The 27,004-nt window shown below is 44.2% G+C and overlaps 1 protein-coding gene across 2 annotated transcripts in view; it reads left to right on the forward strand.

Moving 5' to 3' along the window:
• LOC122938568 (carnitinyl-CoA dehydratase-like) overlaps positions 1 to 27,004 on the forward strand; it is a 192,318-nt gene that overhangs the window by 62,517 nt on the left and 102,797 nt on the right. For both annotated transcript variants that reach the window (XM_044294159.1, XM_044294160.1), the window contains 2 exons: positions 23,192 to 23,289; positions 23,381 to 23,525. In XM_044294159.1, the coding sequence (XP_044150094.1) occupies positions 23,192 to 23,289; positions 23,381 to 23,525 (243 nt within the window). The remainder of the gene's footprint in view (positions 1 to 23,191; positions 23,290 to 23,380; positions 23,526 to 27,004) is intronic.

Below are 27,004 nucleotides of genomic sequence, written 5' to 3' on the forward strand. Positions count from 1 at the left end.
CTAAACTGTTGTTGGATTGTTGGAAGAAGTTGCTGTTGGAGGGTGTTTTGGTACCATTCTTTATTCATGGCTGTGTTTTTGGGCAAAATTGTGAGTGAGCCCACTCCCTTGGATGAGAAGCAACCCCACACATGAATGGTCTCAGGATGCTTTACTGTTGGCATGACACAGGACTGATGGTAGCGCTCACCTTTTCTTCTCCGGACAAGCCTTTTTCCTGCCCCAAACAATCGGAAAGAGGCTTCATCGGAGAATATGACTTTGCCCCAGTCTTCAGCAGTCCATTCACTATATTTTTTGCAGAAGATCAATCTGTCCCTGATGTGGCTTCTTTGCTGCCCTTCTTGACACCAGGCCATCTTCCAAAAGTCTTCGCCTCACTGTGCGTGAAGATGCGCTCACACCTGCCTGCTGCCATTCCTGAGCAAGCTCTGCAATGGTGGCACTCCGATCCCACAGCTGAATCCTCTTTAGGAGGCGATCCTGGTGCTTGCTGGACTTTCTTGGACGCCCTGAAGCCTTCTTAACAAGAATTGAACCTCTTTCCTTGAAGTTCTTGATGATCCTATAAATTGTTTATTGAGGTGCAATCTTAGTAGCCACAATATCCTTGCCTGTGAACCCATTTTTATTTTTTTCCTTCAAAAATATTTTATTTGCTTTACATGGGATTACTGGATAAATATGAAAAAATACAAGAAAATACTACAGAGACAAAGTACAGGCATAATATACAGCGCCCCCTTGTGGTGCTCGAGTTTATCTGCAACCCAGAAAATTCCTGCTACTGCCAGGGACATACGTTGACACGCGAAGGGCACCTATTCATCTTCTATTTCGGATCGCGCTTCTACCAAGTGACGGCCACAATGCAGCTGCAGGTTGTCAATTCGGCTCGACACCGGGAGCAGAACGATGGTGAGAACTTGGGACCCCAAATCCATTGCTGCTACAAGAACTGCAAACGTGGACTGTAGTTTGAGACGGTCAAGTATGGATCCAGCCACGGCTACAATTAACCTGTCTGGGGTGCAGGCAGCTGAGATACGGGGTGCTGTTCGGTAGGGTCCTCAGCTGCGCGGCACAAGTCTAATGTCTTCAGTCTCTTCACAGGATCTTAGAAGAACAGTCCACCCCTGATCTGTCCGCAAGAAAGGAGGCCATTTTGTCGTCAGGGCGTATAATTGTGGAAATGCGTAGGGTCACTCATGAGCGATTAACAGGTGTGCGACAAAATGACCGCCCTCCTCTCACTTTACTTGTGAACCGACCACTCCGCAGAATTCTCCAAACTTTACGAGATCACAGTCCATCTTGATGGTCAAGTCGCTGACTTCTCGCAGGTCGTCTGGTCCTGATTCTCAGGTTGACTTGACCCGTCCCCTGCGGTACTGCTGTCCAGCACCAGCTCCAGCGCCTCCTCACCCACAATCCGATGAACCTTCTCCCCTTTAGCCGCCAAGATTTTTCTTCCCCTCCAGATCAGAGAACCAGCCCAGGTTGTCGACTATGATGTGATGGTTCTGGCAGCCGGGACACCTCACGATCACCACGCCGTTACGGTACGCCACTTTAGAGATCGTTTTCACGGACCTTGTAGAGCAAACCTTGCAGGTGTACACGAGCTGGTAATGGGTGGACTGCACTTTCCCCACAGGCTGGTCTCCCGTGGCGGCTCCCCAGGTACACAGGCCTCTCCATACTGTAGTCTGGCAGTTTCGGGTGGTAGATAAAAGCAGGCGGCTGTGACAGTTCACACTGTGCGTCCCCAGGGATGTCGGCACCAGTCTCACCCTGACACTGGCAGCTAGCCTCCAGCAGCGCACCGCCAGCCTCCAGCTCCCCTCCGTCAGCATGTGTTCCCAGGACTGTTCCAGCCTGTGAAGCCATTTTTATGCAACGCAATGATGGCTGCACGCGTTTCTTTGCAGGTCACCATTGTTAACAATGGAAGAACAATGATTTCAAGCATCACCCTCCTTTTAACAGGTCAAGTCTTCCATTTTAACCCAATCAGCCTGACATATGATCTCCAGCCTTGTGCTCGTCAACATTCTCACCTGAGTTAACAAGACGATTACTGAAATGATCTCAGCAGGTCCTTTAATGACAGCAATGAAATGCAGTGGAAAAGTTTTTTTGGGATTAAGTTAATTTTCATGGAAAGAAGGACTATGCAAATCATCTGATCACTCTTCATAACATTCTGGAGTATATGCAAATTGCTATTATAAAAACTTAAGCAGCAACCTTTCCAATTTTCAATATTTATGTAATTCTCAAAACTTTTGGCCACGACTGTATATGCTGTTGAAAAAGGTCAGCCACTACTATGGCTGTGTTACTTTTTACCCTATTAATAGATGACCTACTGTGAAGCTTGCACTATCCTAACGAAAAAGGTCTGCACTGTGTGACGTATAATTAAATTACTGGACATATATTGATGCAATCAATATACTAATACTATTACTAATACTAATACATTAGTAAGTGCCTTGTATTAACTTTCTCTACATGATAAAGAAGGTTCCAGCCAGAAAACCTCATTGTGTTAAGCCTCATTCACACGTCCGTGTCCATGCTCAAATCCATAAGCAGGTGGTCAGTGATGCATCCGTGAAGCTGTCCATGAAGGATCCATGTTGGGTACGTGTGTCCGTTTCTTGCTGTCTGTATTCCATCCGTGTTTCACTGACACTGAACAGCTGAAAAATTCTTAATGATCAGTGAAACACGGATGTAACACGGAAGGCATCCGTGTTGCATCTGTGGTTTTCACTGACCCATATAATGGGCGTGATGGATCCGTGAATACGGACAAAATAGAGCATGCATCCGTGCTGAAAACACTGACGCACGGACCGTGCTAAAACACTGATGTCTAAATACACACGTTAAAATGAAGGGGGACGTGTGCTGTCCGTGGAGAACACATACAGCACACGTCCGTGAAACACTGACGTGTGAATAAGGCTTTATGCTGTGACAAGGGATATGGTGATGAACAGTCATAATATGGTGTGCAGTACAGCAGGAGTGATCAAAAGAGGAGGAATACTACAGGATAATACAATACCTATCTCTGCATCCTATCAAGTTACACACTTGATTAATTGGATTATGAAATTGACCCTAGTACGTTTTTGAGGTGAGAGGAAATGTAGGCTGTGAGCCTCGTTGGGGTCATAATCTCATTGGTGGTGGTATACAAAAATTCATAAATAAAATGAGTTTTAGTGTTGATTACGAATATTCGAATTGCGAATTTTTATCTTGAATATTGGCACTTCGAGTATTTGCGAATATTTAGAATATAGTGATATATATTCGTAATTTCGAATATTCGAGATTTTTTTTTAATCGGTACACATGATCCCTCCCTGCTTCTAGCTTGTGGGCCAATGGAAAGGCTGCAATATCTTTGACTTTAGGAGTAGTGTTGATTGCGAATTTTCGTAATGAGAATTTTCATAATAAGAATCAATAAGATTGTGAAAACTCAGATCCGATGGTATATTCTAACCCCCAGGCATTCTCATGGTGACGGGGACTCTTGTCGGGGGAGTAGTATGCCAAAGTGGAACAACTGTACAGATTAAAAAAAAAAGACGAATATTCTAACAAACAAATATATTAGTTTTTTTAGAATATTTGTAATATTCAAAAACAAGAATATATAGCAATATAGCGAATATTTGATAAAAAACGAATATAAAGCAATTTAGGTAATATAGTGCTATAATCTTTTTTGTCTAATAGTTGTAATTTTTTTCTCATCTGAAGTTCAGATTGAAACTATAAAAAAAAAAAGATTATAGCACTATATTAGCTAAATTGCTCTACAATAGTTTTTTTTTCGAATATTCGCTATATTGCTATATATTCTTGTTTTAGAATATTACAAATATTAAAAAAACAAATATATAGCACTATATCGAATATATTTGTTTTTAGAATATTAGTCTTTTTTCCATCTGAAGTCACGATTCCTCCCTGCTTAAGTTACTTAATAACGAATATTCTAAAAAACAAATATATTTGATATAGTGCAATAATTTTTGTTTTTCGAATATTCGTAATATTCTAAAACAAGAATATATAGCAATATAGCGAATATTCGGAAAAAAAACTAATGTAGAACAATTTAGCTAATATAGTGCTATGTTGTTGTTTTTTTAATAGTTGTAATTTTTTTCCAATCTGAACTTCAGATTAGAAAAAAATTACAACTGTTTGATAAAGAAGATTTGTTTTTTATAAAATATTCGCTATATTGCTATATATTCTTGTTTTTGAATATTACGAATATTCAAAAATATGAATATATTCGTTTTCTAGAGTATTCGTGTTTTTTTTTTTTTTTTTTTTTATCTGTACAGTTGTTCCACTTCAGCATACTCCTCCCTGATAAGCGTCTTCGTCACCATGGGAACGCCTGGGGGTTAGAATATACCATCGGATCTGAGTTTTCACGATCTCATTGATTCTCATTACAAAGATTCGCATCACAAAAATTTGCATCACGAAAATTCTCATTACAAAAGTTCGCAATCAACACTACTCCTAGCGAATATTCGAATTCGCGAATAATCGATGAATATTCTATGAAATATCGCTAATTTGAATTTGACCCCTGCCGCTCATCAATAATAAGTTTTTTATATATGAAAAATACATCAAAATAAAATAATGAAGGGCCGCTTTCATACGGTTAGTGTTTGATCAGTGATTTCAATGGTGTGGGTGTGGGTCAAGAACACAGGACAGGTGCAAATCTTTCCATTATGCCTCATCTCTGTGTAGCCTCCACTGATGGAAGTCACTGATCAAACACTGACTGTGTGAAAGTGGCCTAATTGTATACATCTTCAAGCTGTTAAATACTGTGATAAAATGCAAATTTTCTTTTGGCTAGTGGGTCGGAGCCTGGGCAGGTATCCTACACATTAGACTATGTCGCCCTTTTTGATGGTTTACTTTGGAACAAATTGTTAAAATACTTAATAAATACATAAAAAAAATACCAATTTGCTGTCAGGTTCAAGCTGATAAAGCAAATAGTAAGAGATTCTATATCGCTATAAACAGCAGCACATGAAATACAGGAGTCAGCTTTTACTCTGCTAAGCTTCAGTTTTACAAAAATATGAGCTGAGTTGTCTCAAAAATGACTTGCCATCAGGAGCTGTAATTCTAGCCTAAACACACTAATTCCAGTAGTCATTCTGACGTATGAGCAAGGGGGCCAAGTGTAAGTTTCCATGTTCTCCGTCACTTTCTTTCAAGCTGAGATACAGACTCCCTTTTTCAGTATTTGCAAAGAAAATATGACTTGCACCTTTTGTTACACGACCAGGAAGTCGGAGAGCTGAGCTGGGAAGCTATTAAGTTTAAACTTTCCTAAGTATCTTGTTTTTATTATTTTACATCCTACATTTTTCATCTGTGGAAAGAAATCATTGATAATTGGCCATTGATTTCCTAAAAGACCCACTTAGAAGGGTTTGTTGTGAATGCAAACAAAGTGACATCACTGGTGAAATCATATTTAACCCATTCTCCTTATGTGGCTAGTGATATATTTATTCTTAGATGGCCTTAGCTGGTCACTTTATTTCCTCACTTTCCAGTTCTAATTAGGCTTGCCTAGTCATTTCTTCCTTATACATTTTAGCGTTTCAAGAGAAGTGTTTGGAAAAATATGACATTTTTTGTAGGGATTATGTGATACTTAAACTGCTATAAGAAATAGACCCGGAAGAATAAGCTTTGATATTGTAGCTTATGAGGAGATTGGGTCAAGCTTGAATACTGCAAAAATGTAGATAAATCTAAATCTCTCTATTGGAAATCTAGTTGAATGTCACGCTGCTATAGATGGGCAGCCTTGGCCACAACCTCCAGTAGCAAAACTGAAGGAAAGTCACTGACTTATAGGGCTCTTCTCCTGAAGTACCACCTATATGTCCTTCTCAAGAGCACCTCTACAGTCCATTTCAGGAGATTCTACAATTTACCCTTTATGTCCTCTTGTAAATACACCTGTCTGAGCCTTGAAGGGGTAGATCGATGGGGTTTAACCATTTGAACCCCAAACAATCACGAAAACGGGGGTCACTTGCCCCTGTATAAATGGAGTGGCAAATTGAGCATAAACTCTACTGCTCTATTCATTTCTATGGGACTGCTCTGGGCTATATAAGGCAATCCTCTAGACTTTGAGTGGTGAAGTGCTACAGATGTTTGATGGGGGTCCCAGTGGTTGAACTCCCACTAATAAAACTGTTATTCCTATCCATTAAAATAGGCAATCAATTGTTCCAACCGGAATACCCATTTAAACATCTGATAATTGTAGAAAATAATAAAAGGAGCAATACTAACCTTGCAATTCCCTGCCATACCTATGCTTACTTGGTAGCCACACTGATCTCTGGTTGCATTAGTTACATGTTGACCAGCCATGTGACTGATAGAGCCAGGTAAGGCTACTTTCACGCTAGCGTTTTTTGCGGATCAGTCATGGATCTGAAAAAACGCTTCCGTTACAATAATACAACCGCATGCATCCGTCATGAATGGATCCGGTTGTATTATGTCTTCTATAGTCATGACGGATCCGTCTTGAACACCATTGAAAGTCAATAGGGGCGGATCCATTTTCTATTGTGTCAGAGAAAACGGATCTGTCCCCATTGAGTTACATTGTGTGTCAGGACGGATCCATCTTGCTGCGCACTAATAGACGGATGGAAGTATGCAAGGGGGGGATTGTTTCGATTTGTATTATTCCTTTTGTTTTATATGATTATCAGCTGCTTATAAAAAAAAAAAGAGGGATTTGACAACCTCTTTGAAATGGGTTTTCCAGCTCCACATATTCATGAATATCTGATTGGTGGTGTCTGACAGCCAGCACCCCCACTGATCTGCTGTTCTCTGCAGCCTACAGCACCAGAACTAGCACTTTGGATGGAGGTGGATGCAGGTGATCGCCCAGCCAAACCGCCATGCAGACCAGTGCTGGGAGGGCTGCCAGGCTGTCCTGCTAAGTCCCGGCAGGTTGACCTGTCAGTTTGACTGGTTGTCGAACCACTTAAGGGTTCTGATTCTGATGATTAGGTTTGTATTTAGTATTCTACACTGTGAGCCTACTGACTTCTCTGGTGATCTGGCTTGTTTTGGGCCGCCATTCCTGCTTATATAAACTCTCCAGGTAACCTACCCTGGCTTGTCTCTGGATTAACCTTTCGTATACTGCATTCATTGTATCTGTCTCTCCTGGTTTGACCCTGCTTGCTTACTCCACTTTATACCACCCTGGTCATTCTGCTAGGTCTGCAACTAGTGTTCCTGCACCGTTGTTCTGCTATATCTCTGCAGATGAATCCCGGGTCCCTAGCAGCCAAGTCCACCCTGTCTTGCAGTGGGATCTGGTTAATACCTGGGGGTCTTTTTAGTAGTTTGGGAAGGTGAGTAAGCATTTTGGGGTTTGCAGTTTGCAGTCCGGACGGTGACTTTAGTACTCAATAACATCAGTTCTTGCGTCTGGAGTAAATGGGAGCTGCAGTAACCTGGTACGTTCACTATACTTTGAGCAAATCTGTGCTCCCAGCTTCATTCAAAGTGCTATTTCTGGTGTCAGAGGCGGCAGGGATCAGCTGGTTGGTTGGAGTATTGATGACCTATCCTGAGGATAGGTCACCATCTTGTGGAGCCTGGAAAACCTCTTTAACTGGCACAGTATTTGCTGATACAAAAAAATTCTAAATCTAATCCTATGTAACCAAGACAAAACTATTCATAGTTCCCATAGGAAGGTAATATTTACTTACAATTTTTATATTTTTTTATACCAATTGTGTTTTTTAATTCTCGGCTTTTATTATATAGTATCTTAGTAGTGAAAAATACTTCTAGTTATAAAAGACAGTATTTGGGTCTTTTATATCTTTGTTTACACCCTTCTCTAATTCTACGTCATTGTAGAAGTGCCAATATCTGAATATGTTTTCATTTAGAAATGACTTGCAGCTGCTGTGAGGTATCTCAAGATCAACTACTTTGAGAAAGTTATGTTCTGTTTGACCTACTAATATGTCACAAGGGTTACAATGTTGTAGCTGCTCACTGTTTGTATACTTGTTTAGTAATATGTACTTTTAGGGTGTGGTATTATACACAAAAAGCCGCAGCTGTGTTCTGGAGCTGTGTAAAAATGGTCATTAATTTAACTAAAGAAAATGCACAATAAAATAAAAATCCTCCTTTCATCTCCTCCTTTGATTGGTCCTATTTTGTCTTATATGTGCAGTCTATTTCACATTGGGACTGTAGCATTTTCGGATACCCCTGTTATTATATCGGATGGGGCAATATTAGAGGACACCGTTTTATCGCTATCATTAGTTACGTGACTTTCCCATACAAATATTCGGCTGAATATTCATATGAACATTATATTATCAATTTTTCCATTTTATTCCTCAAATTTTATTACATTTTATATCTTTATCCATGTGTTTTACACAGTTATACTGCATGTTGTGTATTATGTTATATTGTTAGTGTTTACCCTCATCGCCAGTACATACTGTTATTTATTGATATTTTATGATTATATATGCTAATAAATTTCAACTGGTCCAGATATCCTGAGAGTGCCCAGAGATTTTTATTCTATTTAATTGTCTTATATGACAATTACAAATGAAAAATGTATATAAAGAAATCTGTGTCCCAGAATATAGTCCACATCCTACCTTCTCTACCTCCTCAATGTCGTGTCTGTAAGATAACTGGCTGGAGAAGGAGCCTCCTCCATCTTCCCTGTGTGCAACAGTACAATCAGATGTGTAAGCCCTGCCCCTTTGTTAAGCCCCCAGATCAGATTACCAGGAGAAGATGGAAGAGAGGTGGAGAGATGGAAGATTACAATCAGCCATCATACATACATACTGTGGTACTGTGACGCAGCACAGCACTCAATAAATTACAGATATTCATCTTGGCGAGCATGGCATTGTTATATAAAGATACAGGCTATCCTACGTTATACATCGCAATGCATGCTACACTATCATACCTATTCAATCACAATAAACCTTACAACAAAGCGTACGGACAGTGATGTGGGTGGGGGGAGTGGGAAGGAGGGTGTAGGGAGGGGGAGATCACATGCCCGAAGCTTTATTGATAAGACAAAAACACACGGGGGAAAGGGGGGAAGGAGAGGGGTTTAGTCCTCTTCTTCGTCGATGTCCTCAGAGATGTTGTAATCCCGCAGCAGGCTATGGATAAGTCTGCGGCAGTCGAGGACGGACATGTTCTCCCTCCTGAGCACGAGCCGGTTCCTGGAGACCCAAATAGTGTCCTTAAAGCAATTCATAAGTCGCCAGGCCTCCTGGATGGCCTCAACAGTATGAATCCCAGGAAATAGTCCATACAGCACCGAGGTGCATTGCAGGCTGTTCCTGGGCACAGAGTCTTTGAGTTCATGTTCCAGGGCGTCCAACAGGCGCTATGCAACGGGGCACTCCCAAAACAGGTGATAAGATGTTTCCTCCAGGAAAGGGCACCTGGGGCAGTACCGGGTTTTGCACAGATTGCGGGCATGCATGAATGACCGAATTGGCACTCCGCCCTGAATGGCCATCCAAGATAAGTCCTTATGCCCGTTAGTCAACCTGTTTGACGACACATTAGTCCAAAATGTCTCTACAGTGTCGTCTTGGATCCCTGGAATTGACTCCACCACATCCTTTGCTCTGATGAGTTTGTGGATAGTTTTTGGCTTCCACAAGTCGGGTTTGAGGCCCTCCAGCTGGTGTTCCCTCACAAACCTGACGACGTCCCCGCAGAACCAGGGAGCATGCCAGTTGTAAAGGATGGAGCTGTCCCACTTGTACCAGCCCAGACCCCTCCAGAGGGGCAGGAGGAAAAAGCGAGACATAGCCTTGCCCGCAGAGCCGTTGACCGTTCTCAGAGTCCGGCGAACGCTGTCACAGACAAAGGCGATCCACAATAAAGTGGGCAGGTCCGGTATGCCCTTTCCGCCCTTGCGGGGCTCTTTGTACATGATGGCTCGCTTTACTCTGTCCATCTTAGATCCCCAGATGAAGCAAAACACTGTCCTGGTGATGGCCCTGGAAACGGTGGCAAGAGGGGGCCATGCCTGTGCGGTGTACTGGAGCACAGGCAAAACTTACGCAGAACGAGTGCTTTCCCTTCAATCGTGAGGAGTCTGAGGCTCCACAGTCCGATTCTTTGGTTGACTTTGGCCAAGCGTTCTTCCCAAGACTTGAGGGCTGCGCCTTCCTTCCCGAACCAGACTCCAAGGATTTTAATGAAGTCATGGCTTCTGACTTGCCGCAGTTGACTTTGGCACCTGAAGCTTGTCTGAACTCCTTGCAGGTCTGGACGAGTGTAGTCACCGAACGCCGGTCAGCGCAGAAGACGGTCACGGGTCACGTTGTCCATGTACAGCGAGCACTTGACCTCGTGATGTCCTGGTCCTGGTGCGGTGATCCCTCTGATCTTCCCATTCTGCCGGATAGCCTCCGCGAAGGATTCTATAACACAAACAAAAAGAGGCGAAAGAGGGCAGCCCTGCCTGACCCCAGAGAGGATAGGGAAGGGGTCAGTCCTCCAACCGTTAACCAACACCGTGCTGCAAATGTCAAGGTACATTAGGTCAACAAATGAACAAAACCTCCTGCCTAGACCTAGCCTGCGCAGCGCCTTGCCCATGTACTCATGAGAGACCCGGTCAAATGCCTTCTCCTGGTCCAGGCTGACCAGGGCGGCATGAACAAGACGGTCCTGGATGTAGTGCACCGTGTCTCTCACAAGAGCGAAGCTGTCTGCGATTCTGGAATGCCGCAGGTCTGGTCCGGGTGGACGATTCCGCCGATGACGACCTACAGCCGGTTGGCTAGTACCTTGGCGAGGATCTTGTAGTCCACGTTCAGGAGAGAGATGGGATGCCAGTTTTTCAGGTCACATCTCTCCCCCTTCCGCTTATACAGGATCGTGATCATTCCTTCCCTCAACGATGGGGGCATCCTACCCTCCACCACCATCTCCTCATAGAGTTCCAGCAGGTGCGGACAGATCAGATTCCCCAGCGCTACATAGAGCTCTGCTGGGAGGCCGTCACTGCCCGGGGTCCTGCCTAACCTAAAGGATCTAGCTGCAGAGAGCACCTCCCCCACCGTCAGAGGGTCATCCATGGCCTCCGTACCTGCAGGGTCAAGATGGTTAGTGATACCTGACAGGAAATCGGCGGCCGTCTGGTCGGTGTTCTTCAGGGAGTAGAGGACGCTGTAGTAGTCTGTGACGACTCCTATTACTTCCTCCTTCCCCGAACGCATGTTGCCTGTCACAACCAGACAGCTGAGAAGCTCTGACAGAAGCCTTTCAGAACCTCCTCCTTGAGTTTTCTTTGTTGTGGTGTTCAGTTCCTCATCTCGTTAGCCTCTCTCAGCTGTCATGTAGTTGGACTGATTGCATCCCTTTAAATTCCGCCCCATAATGCATTACTGGGCGGCCTATACTTCTTCCTGGAGTGTGTGTGCATGCTGATCCTATTTCCCAGTCTGCTACTAAGTTAAGTGCTGTACTTTTATCTGTTATTTTCTGTTTGCTGGATCCCAGGTGACCCTGACTCCCTCCGTGCCTGGTGTAGGGAGCCGGTGGTCGTGTCCCCTGACTATTGTAGGGTGTTCAGGTGTTATATAGTCGAGGTACGTGGAAATGCAACCATCCACCTTTGGGATTTTTGCATAGGCTGAGCAGCCAGGGAAAGTGCCAGGTCTTGTGCAGGGGTCTCCCTTTTGGTTCCTTAGCTTTGGATCCAGTGAGTCATATATGCATGTTGCACTGTCTTGTTTCCTGTACACCGTCCGTGACATTATAAGCCGCCAAAACCGTCTCAAGCATGGATCCGGTTTCACTTTTGGCTGAACGCCTCCAGGGTCTTTCATTGGAGGTAGCTGATCTCTGTAAGACTTTTTCTCAGCTTCAAGTGACCGGTTCAGCTTGCGTTCATGGAGTTTGTTCTGAGCCTAAGATCTCGCTCCCGGATGGATACGTTCTCCGGGGGTAGTGAGAATTTTGTGCGTTTTAGAGAGGCTTGCAAACTCCATTTTCGCCTTCTTCCCCATTCCTCTGGTGATGAGGAACGGAGGGTGGGGATCATTATATCGCTGCTCAGGGGTAACGCTCAGTCCTGGGCCTTTTCGCTGCCGGAGGGGGCACGGCCTCTCCGTTCAGTGGATAAATTATTTTTACCCCTGGGTCAGATATATGATGATCCGGATCGTATTGCTCTGGCTGAGTCTAGACTACGTCTATTATGCCAGGGTAAACAATCCGCAGAGATATACTGCTCAGAATTTCGGAGATGGGCAGCTGATACTGGTTGGAATGATGCTGCACTCCGAAGTCAATTTTGCCATGGTCTTTCAGAGGGATTGAAAGATGCATTTGCCTTTCATGAAAGGCCTATTTCCTTGGACTCAGGCCATTCGTATTGACAGGCGTCTTAGAGAGAGAGAGAGGTGAGCTCTCTCTTTCCTGTCATACTCAGTCCCAGGACAGTGCAGCGGTCTCATTCTGTGCGCAGGGGTCTCAGTCGCTGTCAACCCCTTCTGAGCAGGAGCCCATGCAGCTGGGGTTGATTGCTTCTGACAATAGAAGATTCAGCCCGCATGGGAGGGTTTGTTTTTGTTGTGGAGGTATAAATCATTTGGCAAATTTTTGTCACTCTAGGAGATTCAGGCAGTTCTCTGGGAGTAATAAAGAAACAGAGGAAAAAATCTTTTAAAAATGTTCTGTCTGTTACTATTGGCAGGGTTGAGGCGGAAATTGAAGGTTTTCAGTTTGCTTGTAGTTCCCGTTTTGTCCTGCCTGCTAGGGTGGCGCTAGAGAGCAAGAGCATTTTTTGTGAGATTTTTGTGGATAGCGGAGCAGCTGTCAATCTCATTGATAATCAATTTGCAATAACTCATGGTTTCCAGGTGTGCACTTTGGGAAAGGATATTCCTGTTTTTGGTATTGATTCCGCTCCACCTTCTCAGAAATCATTAAAGGGCACAATATCCGTTAGTTCACAATATCCGTTTAATTGTGAGTGATGCTCATGTTAAGGATGTGTCATGTTTCGTCCTTAGCGGTTTGCCTACTCCTCTAGTGTTGGGGCTACCCTGGCTCACTAAACATAACCCCACCATTGATTGGCAAGCGAGGCAAATAAATGGTTGGAGTGACTTTTGCAGAGAGAATTGCCTTACGACATCTGTTTCTGAGGTTTCTACTAAGACTGTACCATCTTTTCTCTCTGAATTTTCGGATGTCTTCTCTGAGAGTGGAGTTCAGGATTTTCTCTCGCACAGGGAGTACGATTGCCCTATAAATCTCATCCCAGGCGCCAAGCTGCCTAAATCTCGTTTATACAATCTTTCCCAACCTGAAAGGGTCGCTATGCGTGCTTATATCTCTGAGAGTCTGAGAAAAGGACACATACGACCCTCAAAGTCACCTGTTGCCGCAGGTTTTTTCTTTGTTAAGAAAAAAGATGGTTCTTTAAGACCTTGTCTGGATTTCAGGGAGCTGAACAGTATCACTATTCGTGACCCTTATCCGCTTCCTCTGATACCGGACCTGTTTAACCAGGTTATTGGGGCTAAAGTCTTTTCCAAATTAGATCTAAGAGGGGCACACAACCTGGTCAGGGTCAGAGAAGGAGACGAATGGAAGACGGCCTTCAATACCCCTGAGGGCCATTTTGAGAATTTGGTTATGCCTTTTGGTTTGATGAATGCCCCAGCCGTTTTTCAGCATTTCGTGAACAGCATTTTTTATCATTTGATGGGAAAATTTGTATTAGTGTATTTGGATGACATTTAGATTTTTTCTCCTGATTTCAAAACTCATAAGGAACATTTACGTCAGGTCTTGCTCATCCTGCGGGAGAATAAATTATATGCGAAACTGGAAAAATGTGTGTTTGCGGTTCCAGAAATTCAATTTCTGGGGTTTCTTCTCTCCGCTTCTGGTTTTCGCATGGACCCCGAGACGGTCCGAGCTGTGCTTGAGTGGGAGCTTCCTGAGAATCAGAAGGCGCTGATGCGTTTTTTGGGCTTTGCCAATTATTACAGGAAGTTTATTTTGAATTATTCCTCTATTGTTAAACCACTCACTGATATGACCAGAAAGGGGGTAGATTTTTCTTCTTGGTCAGTAGAGGCGCGTAAGCCTTTTTCTAATATCAAGGAGAGTTTTTTTTTACACTCCCATCTTGGTGCAACCTGATATTTATTTACCCTTCATAGTTGAGGTTGATGCTTCTGAGGTGGGTGTGGGGGCGGTCTTGTCTAAGGGTTCCTCTCCTGCCAAATGGCGACCGTGTGCCTTTTTCTCGAAAAAACTCTCCTCCGCAGAGAGAAATTACGATGTGGGATATAGGGAACTGTTGGCCATCAAGTTGCCTTTTGAGGAATGGCGCCATTGGCTAGAGGGAGCCAGACACCCTATTACCGTATTTACTGATCATAAAAATCTGGCCTACTTGGAGTCAGCCAAGCGTCTGAACCCGAGACAGGCCAGATGGTCTTTGTTCTTTTCTAGGTTTAATTTTGTTGTCACGTTCCGCCCTGGGGTTAAGAATGTGAAGGCAGATGCCCTGTCACGTTGTTTTCCGGGAGGCGGGAATTTTGAAGACCCGGGTCCCATTTTGGCTGAAGGTGTGGTGGTCTCTGCTCTTTTTTCTGAATTGGAGGCAGAGGTGCAGGCAGCCCAGTCAGAGGCTCCTAATCTTTGTTCTCCTGGGAGGTTGTTTGTGCCTCTCGCTTTAAGACACAAGATTTTTAAGGAACACCACGATACGGTCCTTGCTGGGCACCCGGGGGCAAGAGCCACACTGGATCTCATCGCTCGGAGATTCTGGTGGCCTGCGCTTCGTAAGTCGGTTGAGGGTTTTGTGGCAGCCTGCAAGACTTGCGCTCGCGCCAAAGTCCCTCATTCACGGCCATCAGGTCCTCTCCTTCCCTTACCCATTCCTTCCTGTCCTTGGACACATCTGTCCATGGACTTCATAACGGACCTGCCTCGTTCCTCGGGGAAGACTGATTCTGGTGGTGGTGGACCGTTTTAGCAAAATGGTGCATTTCATCCCTTTTCCTGGTTTGCCCAATGCTAAGACGCTGGCGCAGGCATTTATTGATCACATTGTCAAATTGCACGGTATTCCTTCAGACATAGTCTCTGATAGGGGCACGCAGTTTGTTTCCAGATTCTGGAAGGCTTTCTGTTCTCGCTTGGGGGTCCGGTTGTCATTCTCTTCTGCTTTCCACCCGCAGTCGAATGGCCAGACGGAGCGCTTCAATCAGAATCTGGAGACATATCTGCGCTGTTTTGTGGCGGAGAATCAGGAGGATTGGTGTTCTTTTTTGTCCCTTGCTGAGTTTGCTTTAAATAACCGTCGTCAGGAGTCCTCTGATAAGTCACCTTTTTTTGGTGCATATGGGTTTCATCCGCAGTTTGGGACTTTCTCGGGAGAGGGGTCTTCTGGTTTACCTGATGAGGACAGATTCTCCTCGTCTTTGTCATCTATTTGGCAAAAGATTCAGGATAATCTAAAGAGCATGAGTGAGAGATATAAGCGTGTGGCAGATAAGAGACGTGTGCTTGGTCCGGACCTGAATGTTGGTGATCTGGTGTGGTTGTCTACCAAGAATATCAAATTGAAGGTTCCCTCCTGGAAGTTGGGTCCTAGGTTTATTGGGCCTTACAAAATCCTGTCTGTCATCAATCCTGTTGCCTAGCGTCTTGATCTTCCTCAGACTTGGAAGATCCATAATGTTTTTCATAAGTCCTTATTGAAACCTTATGTTCAACCCATTGTACCCTCGCCTTTGCCTCCTCCTCCGATTATGGTTGATGGGAATCTTGAATTTCAGGTCTCTAGGATTGTGGATTCTTGTCTTGTCCGCGGTTCTCTCCAGTACCTTGTTCATTGGGAGGGTTATGGTCCTGAGGAGAGGATGTGGGTCCCAGTGACGGACATTACGGCCTCTCGTCTCATCAGGGCTTTCCATAGGTCTCATCCTGAGACGGTGGGCTCTGAGTGTCCGGAGTCCACTCGTAGAGGGAGGGGTACTGTCACAACCAGACAGCTGAGAAGCTCTGACAGAAGCCTTTCAGAACCTCCTCCTTGAGTTTTTTTTTTGTTGTGGTGTTCAGTTCCTCATCTCGTTAGCCTCTCTCAGCTGTCATGTAGTTGGACTGATTGCATCCCTTTAAATTCCGCCCCATAATGCATTACTGGGCGGCCTATACTTCTTCCTGGAGTGTGTGTGCATGCGGATCCTATTTCCCAGTCTGCTACTAAGTTAAGTGCTGTACTTTTATCTTTTATTTTCAGTTTGCTGGATCCCAGGTGACCCTGACTCCCTCAGTGTCTGGTGTAGGGAGCCGGTGGTCGTGTCCCCTGACTATTGTAGGGGTTCAGGTGTTATATAGTCGAGGTACGTGGATATGCAACCATCCACCTTTGGGATTTTTGCATAGGCTGAGCAGCCAGGGAAAGTGCCAGGTCTTGTGCAGGGGTCTCCCTTTTGGTTCCTTAGCTTTGGATCCAGTGAGTCATATATGCATGTTGCATTGTCTTGTTTCCTGTACACCGTCCGTGACATTGCCATCTCTGTCCCGCAGTTCGTTCAGGCCGGCGTGGAGTTTCCTGAAAAAGAATGAGTTGCACTTCTCACCCTTCTCCAGGTTTTCCACTTTGGAACGGAAGACGATTCGTCTGGATTCCTCCTCAAAGTGCCTTTTAAGGCTCTTTTTGGTCTTATCAAGGTCCTCCCTCATGTTCCAGCCGCACCGGTGAAGATCTTGCCTGGACCGCCACTCACGCTGCAGTGCTCTGAAGGCCTTCTTTTTCTCACACGCCTGATGTTGTTGCTTAGCCTGAAAGAAACAACGAAACTGGACTTTAACATACTCCCACCAGTCACTAGTACATTTAAACAAACATTTGTCGTTCCGCCAGTCTATGTAGGTGTCCCTAAGCTCCGCCAGCACATCTCCCCGACTCAACAGAGCGCAGTTCAGCTTCCAGGACCCACGGACCGAGGGGAACCCGGTGCCTAGGGTTCACTGGACCTGAATGGCCCTGTGGTCGGCGAAGAAGCAGGGGACCATAGAGTGCCTACACCGCTTGACTGCCCGAGAGGTAAACACAAAGTCGTTCCGAGAACGGAGTGAGCCATCAGGCCGACACCACGTATAATTAATGGAGCCGTTCCCCATGGATCCCACAACATCCTGCAAGGACGCTTCGGTCTCCATCTCGATGGAAGTGATGTCTAGCTTGCTTGAGTTCCCGGAGCTGCGTCCGTCCCCTTCTATCGGGCAGTTGAAATCCCCGGCCATCACTATGGCCCTGGTGGTAGCGAGCTGCAGTCGTAGGGCCTGGAATAACTCCAGTTGCTCACCCTTGTCAGGGGAGGCGAACACGTTGATGAGCCTAACCGGCTCTCCTGCCCAGGAGCCGTCTACGACAAGAAGCCTGCCGCAGACAAGCTCCTGGACGGAGTTAAGTGTGAACGCGTTTCCCCTGAGGAGGATGGCAACCCCAGCGGACTTAAAGCTGCGACCACCAGACCAGTAGGAGGGGCCATGGGACCACTGCCTGGCCAGGTGGTTGTAGGACCTAGAGGGGGGCAAAGGACACTCCTGCAACATGTAAACGTCGGCAACCTGAGAAGTAAGGAAGGCTAGTATCGTCTGACGTCTAGACCGATCCCTAATGCTCCTAACATTGATGGAAAAACTAGCAGATTAACCCACTGCTGTTGACAATGCATATCAGAGCAAAAACCAAGCCTTGAGGAGGAAAGAACTTCCGATAGAGCTCCAAATAAGAAGGTCTATACCAGTCATGGCTAATCTCTGCCACTCCAGCTGTGGTAAAACTACAACTCCCATGATGCCCCTTTGCTTGGCTGTTCTCAGAACTCCATAGAAATGAATGGAACATGCTGGGAGTCATAGTTTCACCACAGCTGGAGTGCTGGAGGTTAGCCATCACTGGTCTATATCAATGGTGCAAGAGGTATTGATTTCCGTGTAGTAAGGCAGCAGACTATAAGAATATGTAGTATTATTCTATCACTAAAAAAATGTAATAGATCACAAACATCGTTTGAGGATTTCTACAAAACTGTGTCAGGATCATATAGAAAATGCTGCACTCTGAGACAAACAGTGCGGACAACCATATTTTATGTTGACTTTTAGCATTCATTTATAGGGTTAGTGTTCCTTTAGCTTTGTTTCAAATGCTGAACAATGATCATCGTTAATATTACAGCTTATTATATACCAGATACTAGACACCAGGTTCTACACTAGGTCTGAAATGTTGTGCCTGAGCTAAGTTAATTGAAGAAAATGAAGCAGCAATGTGACGATAAAAGTAGGTGCAAGCCTCCAGGGAGATCCAACCCAAACTCTCGCCAGTCCACAAATCAATAGAGAGAAGCAGCACTCCAGTGCAACAAGGACACGTTATCACCTATATTGTTGTCTCTGTTGATTTTCATTCAATTTCATCTTATTCCCTCTTCTTTATATGATATAGTTGTGTTTTGCCAGATAGTAAGATGGCGTGTTTCAGCGCTTGTGATGGTAGTGAGCAGGCGCAGACCTTCTGACATTAGGTGGCAGGTGTTTTGTTGTATGTCTTGGCCATGTGACCCGCCTTCCCTTTTGTCATGCTGTGAGAGCCATGCATCCTGTGATAGATTCCATGAGCAGATGCCTTGTAATCTCTGGGACGCCACTGATCCTCAGGCGCCATTCCTAGTTCTCAATATATATTGTGGGGGGATCAATGGACATGCGCAGGTTATAGTTATGGGATGTTCTCTTTTACATTTAAATGTGGTCAGTGCATTCAATGAATTTTGGCACTATTTGCACGCTATGTAAGCTTTTATGAACACATCTATATATGGATGAATTGAGATATGCTGGCACTTTGACACTGTGCATTTAGCTTCTTAATGTAATCTTGTATTCTTTGGACATTTACCCTTTTTATGCCATGACACGTTAACACTGTTGTTTGAGAATGACTGCATTGAGCAGTTGCCTGTCTGATATTGGGAGAATAAACATCCTTGTTGCACTGAAGTGCTGCTTCCTTCTGTTGATTTGGGTGTAAGCAAGGTTTTTATGGTTAGCTACATATACACTGTAATGTATCTGCAGCTGAACAGGAACACTCGGGAACAGATCCAGTTGGGTCCTGACTGGAAGAGCCTGCAGCCGGGGTAGTGATGAGCGTCAGGGGCAATAATCGAATTCGCGATATTTCACGAATATTTTGTAGAATATTTGTCTTATATTCGTGAATTTGAGAATTCAAGATTATATTCTTGATTGCGAAAATCGGCAATGTAATATTCGTGTAATGCGCACAAAATACAGGCGTGGGTCACTTATGCTACATTTTTCAAGCTGGTATAGGTTTCCTGAGAATGGAGAAAATGGTTGGCACGGCAGAACATTAGAATAGCTTTATATGCAGATAGAATACTCCAATATATTTGCGCTTGCAAATTTTCGGCAATAGTCAGGGGTAGGCAACTTTTCTATTGGTTGCTAGGGATGTTAATAAGCTGTGACAATGCCTTCTCATTGGCCCACAAGCTAGAAGAAGGGAGGGACAATCACCTGATGTGTACTGTGTTAAAAAAACAAACAAAAAAAACCTGAATATTCAATTTTACGAATATATAGCGCTATATTCTAAATATTCGCGAATTCTCGAAGTGCAGATATTCACTATTAAAATTTGTTATTCGAATATTCGTGCTCAACACTAGTTCTGAGCACAGCAGAGATAGTGGCATTGGTGGGCCAACAGAGGGGTACGTATGAAACTATCTTTCCTCCTCAGAGTCAGAACTCTGCAGGTTTTTCTGCAAAGCCTAAAGAACCTCTTTAAGGCTACTTTCACACTAGCGTTCATAGGTCCGTTCGTGAGCTCGAACGCCTCCCAGACCCGAACGCCTCCGTCCAGCCCTGATGCAGTCTGAATGGAGCGGATCCGCTCAGACTGCATCAGTCTGGCGGCGTTCAGCCTCCGCTCCGCTCGCCTCCGCACGGACAGGCGGACAGCTGAACACTGCTTGCAGCGTTCAGCTGTCCGCCTGGCCGTGCGGAGGCGAGCGGATCCGTTCAGACTTACAATGTAAGTCAATGGGAACAGATCCGCTTGAAGATGTCACCATATGGCTCAATCTTCAAGCGGATCCGTCCCCCATTGACTTTACATTGAAAGTCTGAACGGATCCGCTCAGGCTGCTTTCACACTTAGAAAATTTTCTAAGTTATTAATGCAGACGGATCCGTACTGAACGGAGCCTCCGTCTGCATTAATATGATCGGATCCGTTCAGAACGGATCCGATCGAACGCTAGTGTGAAAGTAGCCTAAAATGTCCCAGAAGGTTGTAAATGACAATCTGTCGCAAAAAGTAATTTACTCTATTTCTCAACAATGCATTTGAAAAGTCTTAAAAACCTTTCACTTTTTCCACGTCACAGCCTTGTTCTAAATTAAAAATAAAATAAAATCAAGTTTTCCCCCATCATTCTGCACTCAATACCCCATAATGAGAAAGTGAAAATTTAATTTTATAGATTTTAACAAATTTATTAAAAAGGAAAAACTCATTTTGCATGGACATCAGTAATCAAACCCTTTGCTATGACACTTAAAATTTAGTTCTGAGAGATATTTTACACCTTCGTTGGAGTCTACCTGTGGTAGATCCAGTTCATAGGACATCATTTGGAAAGACTCCGCCTATTTAAGGTCTCACAACTAACAATGCATATCAGAACAAAAACTAAGCCATGAGGAGGAAAAAACTGCCTGTTCAGCTCAGAGACAGGACTGTGTAAAGGCACAGATCTGGAGAAGGGTAAAAAAAAAAAAATTCTGCTGTACTGTAAGTTCCCAAGAGTATAGTGGCCTCCATAATACTTAAATGGAAGAAGTTTTGAACAACCAGGAGTCTCCCTAGAGCTGGCCACCCCACCAAACTTGGTAATCAGGGGAGAACCACCTAGCTAAGGGAGGTGACCAAGAACCCAGTGGTCATTCTGGCAGGCCTCTAAAGATCCTGTGTGCAGATGGGAGAAACTTCAAGAAGGTCAACCATCACTGCAGCACTCTACCAATCAGGGCCTTAATTCTATGTGTAATGACCCGGAGTGCCATTACCACTTATTTTGGCACCTTGTTTCCATCTCCTATGTACTAATGTATAACATCTAATGTATTTTATGTCATCTCTGAATAATTTGCATATTTATTCCTGAAACTGTTGTATTCATGCAATTACCTTGTCCACCAGCAGATGGCGGCAACATTGGCAGAGTTTTTCTGGAGAGGAACCTTCTGTTTCCTTCCAGTCCATTCTAGAGAGGGAGGAGTTTTAGTTAGTCAGTGAAGCAGTCTAGTCTACCCTCAGGGAGAGGTTGTGTGCTGGCTAGCACAGCACTGCCTGCTCTGCTAGGCCCAGAGGCCCTGCCTCTGAAGTCTACATGGTTGCTTGTCCCCTCCTGTGCTTGCATTGCCTTCATCCAAGCTGAGCCAAAGCTTGAGGTACTCTAAAGCGAAGACAAGAAGTTCCTAGGATTATAAGTAAGAGACAGACTACAGCTAACTTAAGTTCCAGCAGAAGAGGGAAAGTTTCCTATTTATCCAGCCAAGCATAGCAGAGCTGAGATTGTTGCATAGAAGTATTTTCCTGCTAAAGTTAAGCCAATACCTGCTGATGACCAAGATATTGTTTGGAAACTGTTTGGATTACCAATTGATGCTAAGTAAAAGCAACTGTTCAACGTTACTACAAAGTCTGGACTCCATTTATTCTACTCATCCACCATCCAAGTTCACCTACCCCTTTTGAACTGCTTCGGACCACATGATGTCTGGGATCCATGGATATCCAAGTAGGAACACTGTTACACGTGTACATAACATCTACAGAGACTGTAGCCCCCCCCCCCCCCCCGCACCACTCTGGCAATCCTACCCCTGGGTACCATCTACAAAGAGAGCCTTGTGCTTCCGCTGCTTAACCACAGCTGGTGCCATGTTTACTTGCTCTATAAGGGGGGACATATTTTGCAGAAACCTCCTAAGGGGCAAGGGATACTCCAGGCATGCCCTTAGTGGGACATTGCACCCGCATCATGTTTGGAAGAAACCAGGCACTGCTCATCACCTGCCCAATACCATCCCTACAGTGAAGTATGGTGATGGCAGAGTGATGCCAAGGGGGTGTTTTTCAAAGGCTGTGACAATGAGACTGATCAGGGTTGAAGGAAAGCTGAATAGAGCAAAGCACAGAAGTGTTCTTAATGAAAACCTAATCAAGAGTTCACTAAACCTCAGACTGGGCCAAAGGTTTACATTCCAACAAGACATTGACCCTAATCACACAGTCAAGACAATTAAAGAATGACTTAAGGACAACTCTTTGAATGTCTTTCAGTGTCCCAGCCAGATACCTGACTTGAATCCAATTAAACATCTCTGGAGAAATCAGAAAATGTCTGTCCACTGATAGCTCTCAACCAACCTGACAGAGCTTGAGAGAATCTGCAGAGAAGAATGGCATAAAATCCCCAAATCCAGATATGCAAACCTTGTGGCATCATACCCAAGAATACTGGAGGCTGTAATCGCTGCCAAGGGTGCTGTAACTAAGTACTGATTAAAGGTTCTGAATACTTATGTCATTACAAGACTTTGTTTTTTCCCATTCAATAAATTAGCTAAGAATATTCTGTTTTGACTTTGTCACTATGGGGTATATGAGCAACAAGATTTTAAAGGTAATCATATTAGTTTTTCTTACTAGTCATTACCAGCTTCTTGGAATCATTTAGTAAAGGTCAGAAAATCCCATGCAAATTATGTTATTCACATTATTTAAGGGCACGTTAATCCAAAATTATGTTATTGGATATTAGAGTTAATAACAATTTAATTGATTTTCAATAAGAGAAGTCTTTGCTTGTTTTGTATTTTACTTTTACTATGAAAAATCTGGAGAATAGCCATTTGTCTTTTGTAACAGCTAATATATGTGATTTATTTTCAGGGGGCAATTTCTGTGCTGGTTTTGATTTGAAAGAGGTGGCCAACAATGCAGCTTCTCTAAAGATAGAGCAGGATGTTGCTAGTGGACCTGGACCCATGGTATGTAACATAGTTTAAAGCGCCATGTACTGTAGAATTAATCTGAGAAACACATTGAAATGATGTTTTATATATTTAAATTTCTACTCAGGGACCTTCTAGGATGCAGTTTTCTAAACCAGTCATTGCTGCTGTTAGCGGCTATTGCGTGGCTGGAGGTCTAGAACTGTCTCTACTAGCTGACCTGCGAGTTGTGGAGGAAAGTGCAACATTTGGAGTATTTTGCAGACGTTTTGGTGAGTTTGTTAAGTTTAGTTCATTTTCAAAAGCTCTCTTTATGAGCAATACTGTGTACTGAGTAATTATTGTCATTTCTACACATGTATAATGCCTGCAGACTATGTAAACGGATGCCATGAAGTCTGCCATGTTAACATCTTCCTGGAATACCAGGAAAGTAGTCTTTCAGAATCTTTACTGTTGGACAAACTTCTTCATCAGACTACTGAAGGAGAAGTTAAGACCAAGCAGCTGACTGTTCAATTGTATGTACCTTCCTAGAAGATGGTGTAGGCAGGGGCGTAGCTAAAGGCTTACGAGCCCTGGTGCAAGAGTTCAGCTTGGGCCCCCATTCCTTTAGTGCTTGTTGGCAAGGGGCAGGGTAGCAGATAGCCTTCCTGCTGCCAGAGGCAAACATTGAAAGAACACCCTCATGCCAAATTCTTGACCTAACCCCTTCCCTCTAGCCAGAGGTGTAAATAGACCAGCATGCACTTTTCCATAATGCCAGTATCTTATGTGGCACAAAGGTTTTTGGGCCCCCTCAGGCTCCTGGGCCCGGTAGCGACTGCTACCTCTGCACCCCCTATAGCTACGCCCCTGAGTGTAGGGCAAAGAAGCAGTTGGCATCTTGATGAGAATGTGTTACTGTGGGAAGTACTTTTAAAGGGGTTGTCCAGTAGTATAGCATTTTTTAGGGGTGAAAAATAAAACGGAAGCCTTACTTACCCTTATTGATCACGACACCTCTGCTGTTTCGACAATGCTCAGGTCCTTGTTGCTCTCCACTTCCTGTTCCTGGCTTGACATACAAGACAGGCTTTCAGTTGCCTGATAAGCCAATCACTTGCCATGACAGTGAACTGCCTTCGCCAGTGATTGGCGAAGGAGGACTTTCATGGGATTTCCTGTGACCAGGAAGTTGGGAGCAGCAGGGACTAAAGCAGCGTTGGAATGACAGCAGTGGGACGTCGGTGTAGGTATGACTTATCTCTTTAATTAACCCAAAGTAAGCCATGCATTAAAAATGGGATACTCTTCTAAGGCTAGGTTCAAATCACTGTTGCGATTCTATCTTTCTGTTCTGGTTTAGTAACAGAAAACAAAAAATGAATGGAAGCCCTGCACCTGGCATATACTGGACACCAATGGTGCCCGACTGATACCATTGACTATTATGGGGCCTGTTGGGTCTCCATTACCGTTTCCTCAACTCTAACAGACAACATACCACTACAAGCAGTGCTATTTTGTACAATTTCTTCCAAAATCTGCAATGGAGGCCCATGCTGGAACTTTTGTGGCCTCTGTGAACCTAGCCTAATGGGATGTTGTGTGTGGAACTACTGTATGGCTGTCACTTTGGCTATAACCATGATACAGTATAATGGGGGTACAATTGCCGTCACTGTAACTTATAGCTCCCTGTGGCTGATACTATTATAGGGTTTCCTATTTCCAATAATTAGGAGTTGACCTGAAGTACATTTCCCTGTAATCTGCTTGTTAAACTGAGCATGTGCCGTTCTACTTAATGCAGATATATCAAGTGTCCTATGCGATTGGATAACAGAGGAGGATTTGATTGGGTATTTTAATGTAAAGCACTGTTCGAGCGCTGCCAGGGCTCATAGAGAAAGCCTGTGTGTTCTGCTTTACTCATCTGATTGACAGGTTTTATGAGTGTTTATACGGGGAGAGCTGTCAATCACTCTGTGTGGGCAAGGAAAACAGGACTTACAGGTCATTTCCATTAAAGGGGCAAAAGCTTCTGCAGATTGTTTAACCCAAAGTGCGGCCAATTTTGCTCAGGTGTGAAGACTTTATTAGGGAATGGAGTTCCGGTCAGGCTGTCGGTTTACATATGATGTCACATGAATAGTCATAGCAACCAACGTCACCATAAATTCAGACTGCCAATTTTCTAAAGTGGCAATATGTGGTAATGTCTGCAATTAGACATCAGCATAGTCTAAGTGAATAGAGAGGTCGGGGACCGCTGGTGGCCTCATTTAACAGCACCTACCCACCCAATCTGAAGAGAAGAGCCAGACGAGCATAGAAGTGAATGGGAGATACAGAAGCAGCGCAGTGACTTAGGATCTACAGAAACAGTGTCGATTACAGTGCAGTTACACAAACAGCATAGCACAGCTTGCTCGGCTGTTTCCGAAACTTTGACCTCCCTGGCCATCACATAAGAGTGGTATTCTGATATTAGCCATAAACGGCTGAGACGGGAATAATACTTTAATACACAAAGGCAAATATATAACACTTACCACAAACTACCGCATATATGTCCAAAATTGCCCCACTGGGTCAAGCAAAGACAGAATAGAACAGAATTCACTTTCCTCCACAGGATAAAAAGAATGAAACTATCTTTCACCTTGGGAGTGATTCAAATGCAGGTGTGTGTGCGTCCAGAGACATAAGCCTGCGACTGCGACTTTTTGCAGCGTGACTGATTTTAACTATTGAATGACAACTGCAGTCCACAAGATTGCATTCAGCGGAATGCATTTATTTGGACTGTAGCTGTAGTTAAATAGTCAGTCGCGCTACAAAAAGTCGCAGTGTAGCCCCTATCCTAAAAGATAACCCCTCCAAACCGGAGTGACTGTTATCCCCTGCTACATCTGCTAACATTTTCTTTTAATCTCAGGAAATAAAGACATAGAGGGACCTTTATCATTTGCGGTTGTTTTTGTGTCAGTTTTAAGTCTGACTTTGCTTTGTTTCTGAAATGCACCTTAACCCCTTAAGGACTTGGCCATTTTTTGCAAATCTGACCAGTGTCACTTTAAGTGCTGATAACTTTAAAATGCTTTGACTTACCCAGGCTGTTCTGAAATTGTTTTTTCATCACATATTACATTTTTGGGAAAATTTTCCATTTTAGCCCATTTTTTCCAGTAATAAAGTAAGGGTTAATTGCCAAACAAAACTCAATATGGGTTGCCCTGATTCTATAGTTTGCAAAAACACCCCATATGTGGTCCCCATATAAAACTTGTCGCGTGACATTGGTGAGACATTAATGTCGCGCGACACATATAGCAGTGTAGTTGTGCCCAATGTGTTGTGCCACTTATTGTCACGCGACACGTCGTTGTGTAGCCCTAGCCCAAAGCTGACCTACAGCAGTGAAGAAAAATGCCTGGGTTGTTATGGAAACCTGGAGTAAAACTGTGTGTATGTGGAGACTAAGGGCCTGCAAGCTTCTATTGGCTGATAGGTACATGTGACCGTGTGTATGGCAGTTGGGATATGCAAAGTGTGATTCTGGGCAAAATTGAAAGCGGGGCCCCAAATCCTGAAATATTGGACTAGCAGTTTGACAGGACTTTGTAGGCACGGACAGCGGTTGCAACCACAGTAGCTGAGCGTAGAATGCCACATCATCTCTCTTTAGTAGGGTTGAGCGAACCTGAACTGTAAAGTATTTCAGTAAAAGTTTGGGTAATATTAATATACCATCGGATCGGAGTTT

Source organism: Bufo gargarizans, chromosome 5, assembly GCF_014858855.1.
Source record: "Bufo gargarizans isolate SCDJY-AF-19 chromosome 5, ASM1485885v1, whole genome shotgun sequence".
Taxonomy (NCBI): Eukaryota; Metazoa; Chordata; class Amphibia; order Anura; family Bufonidae; genus Bufo; species Bufo gargarizans.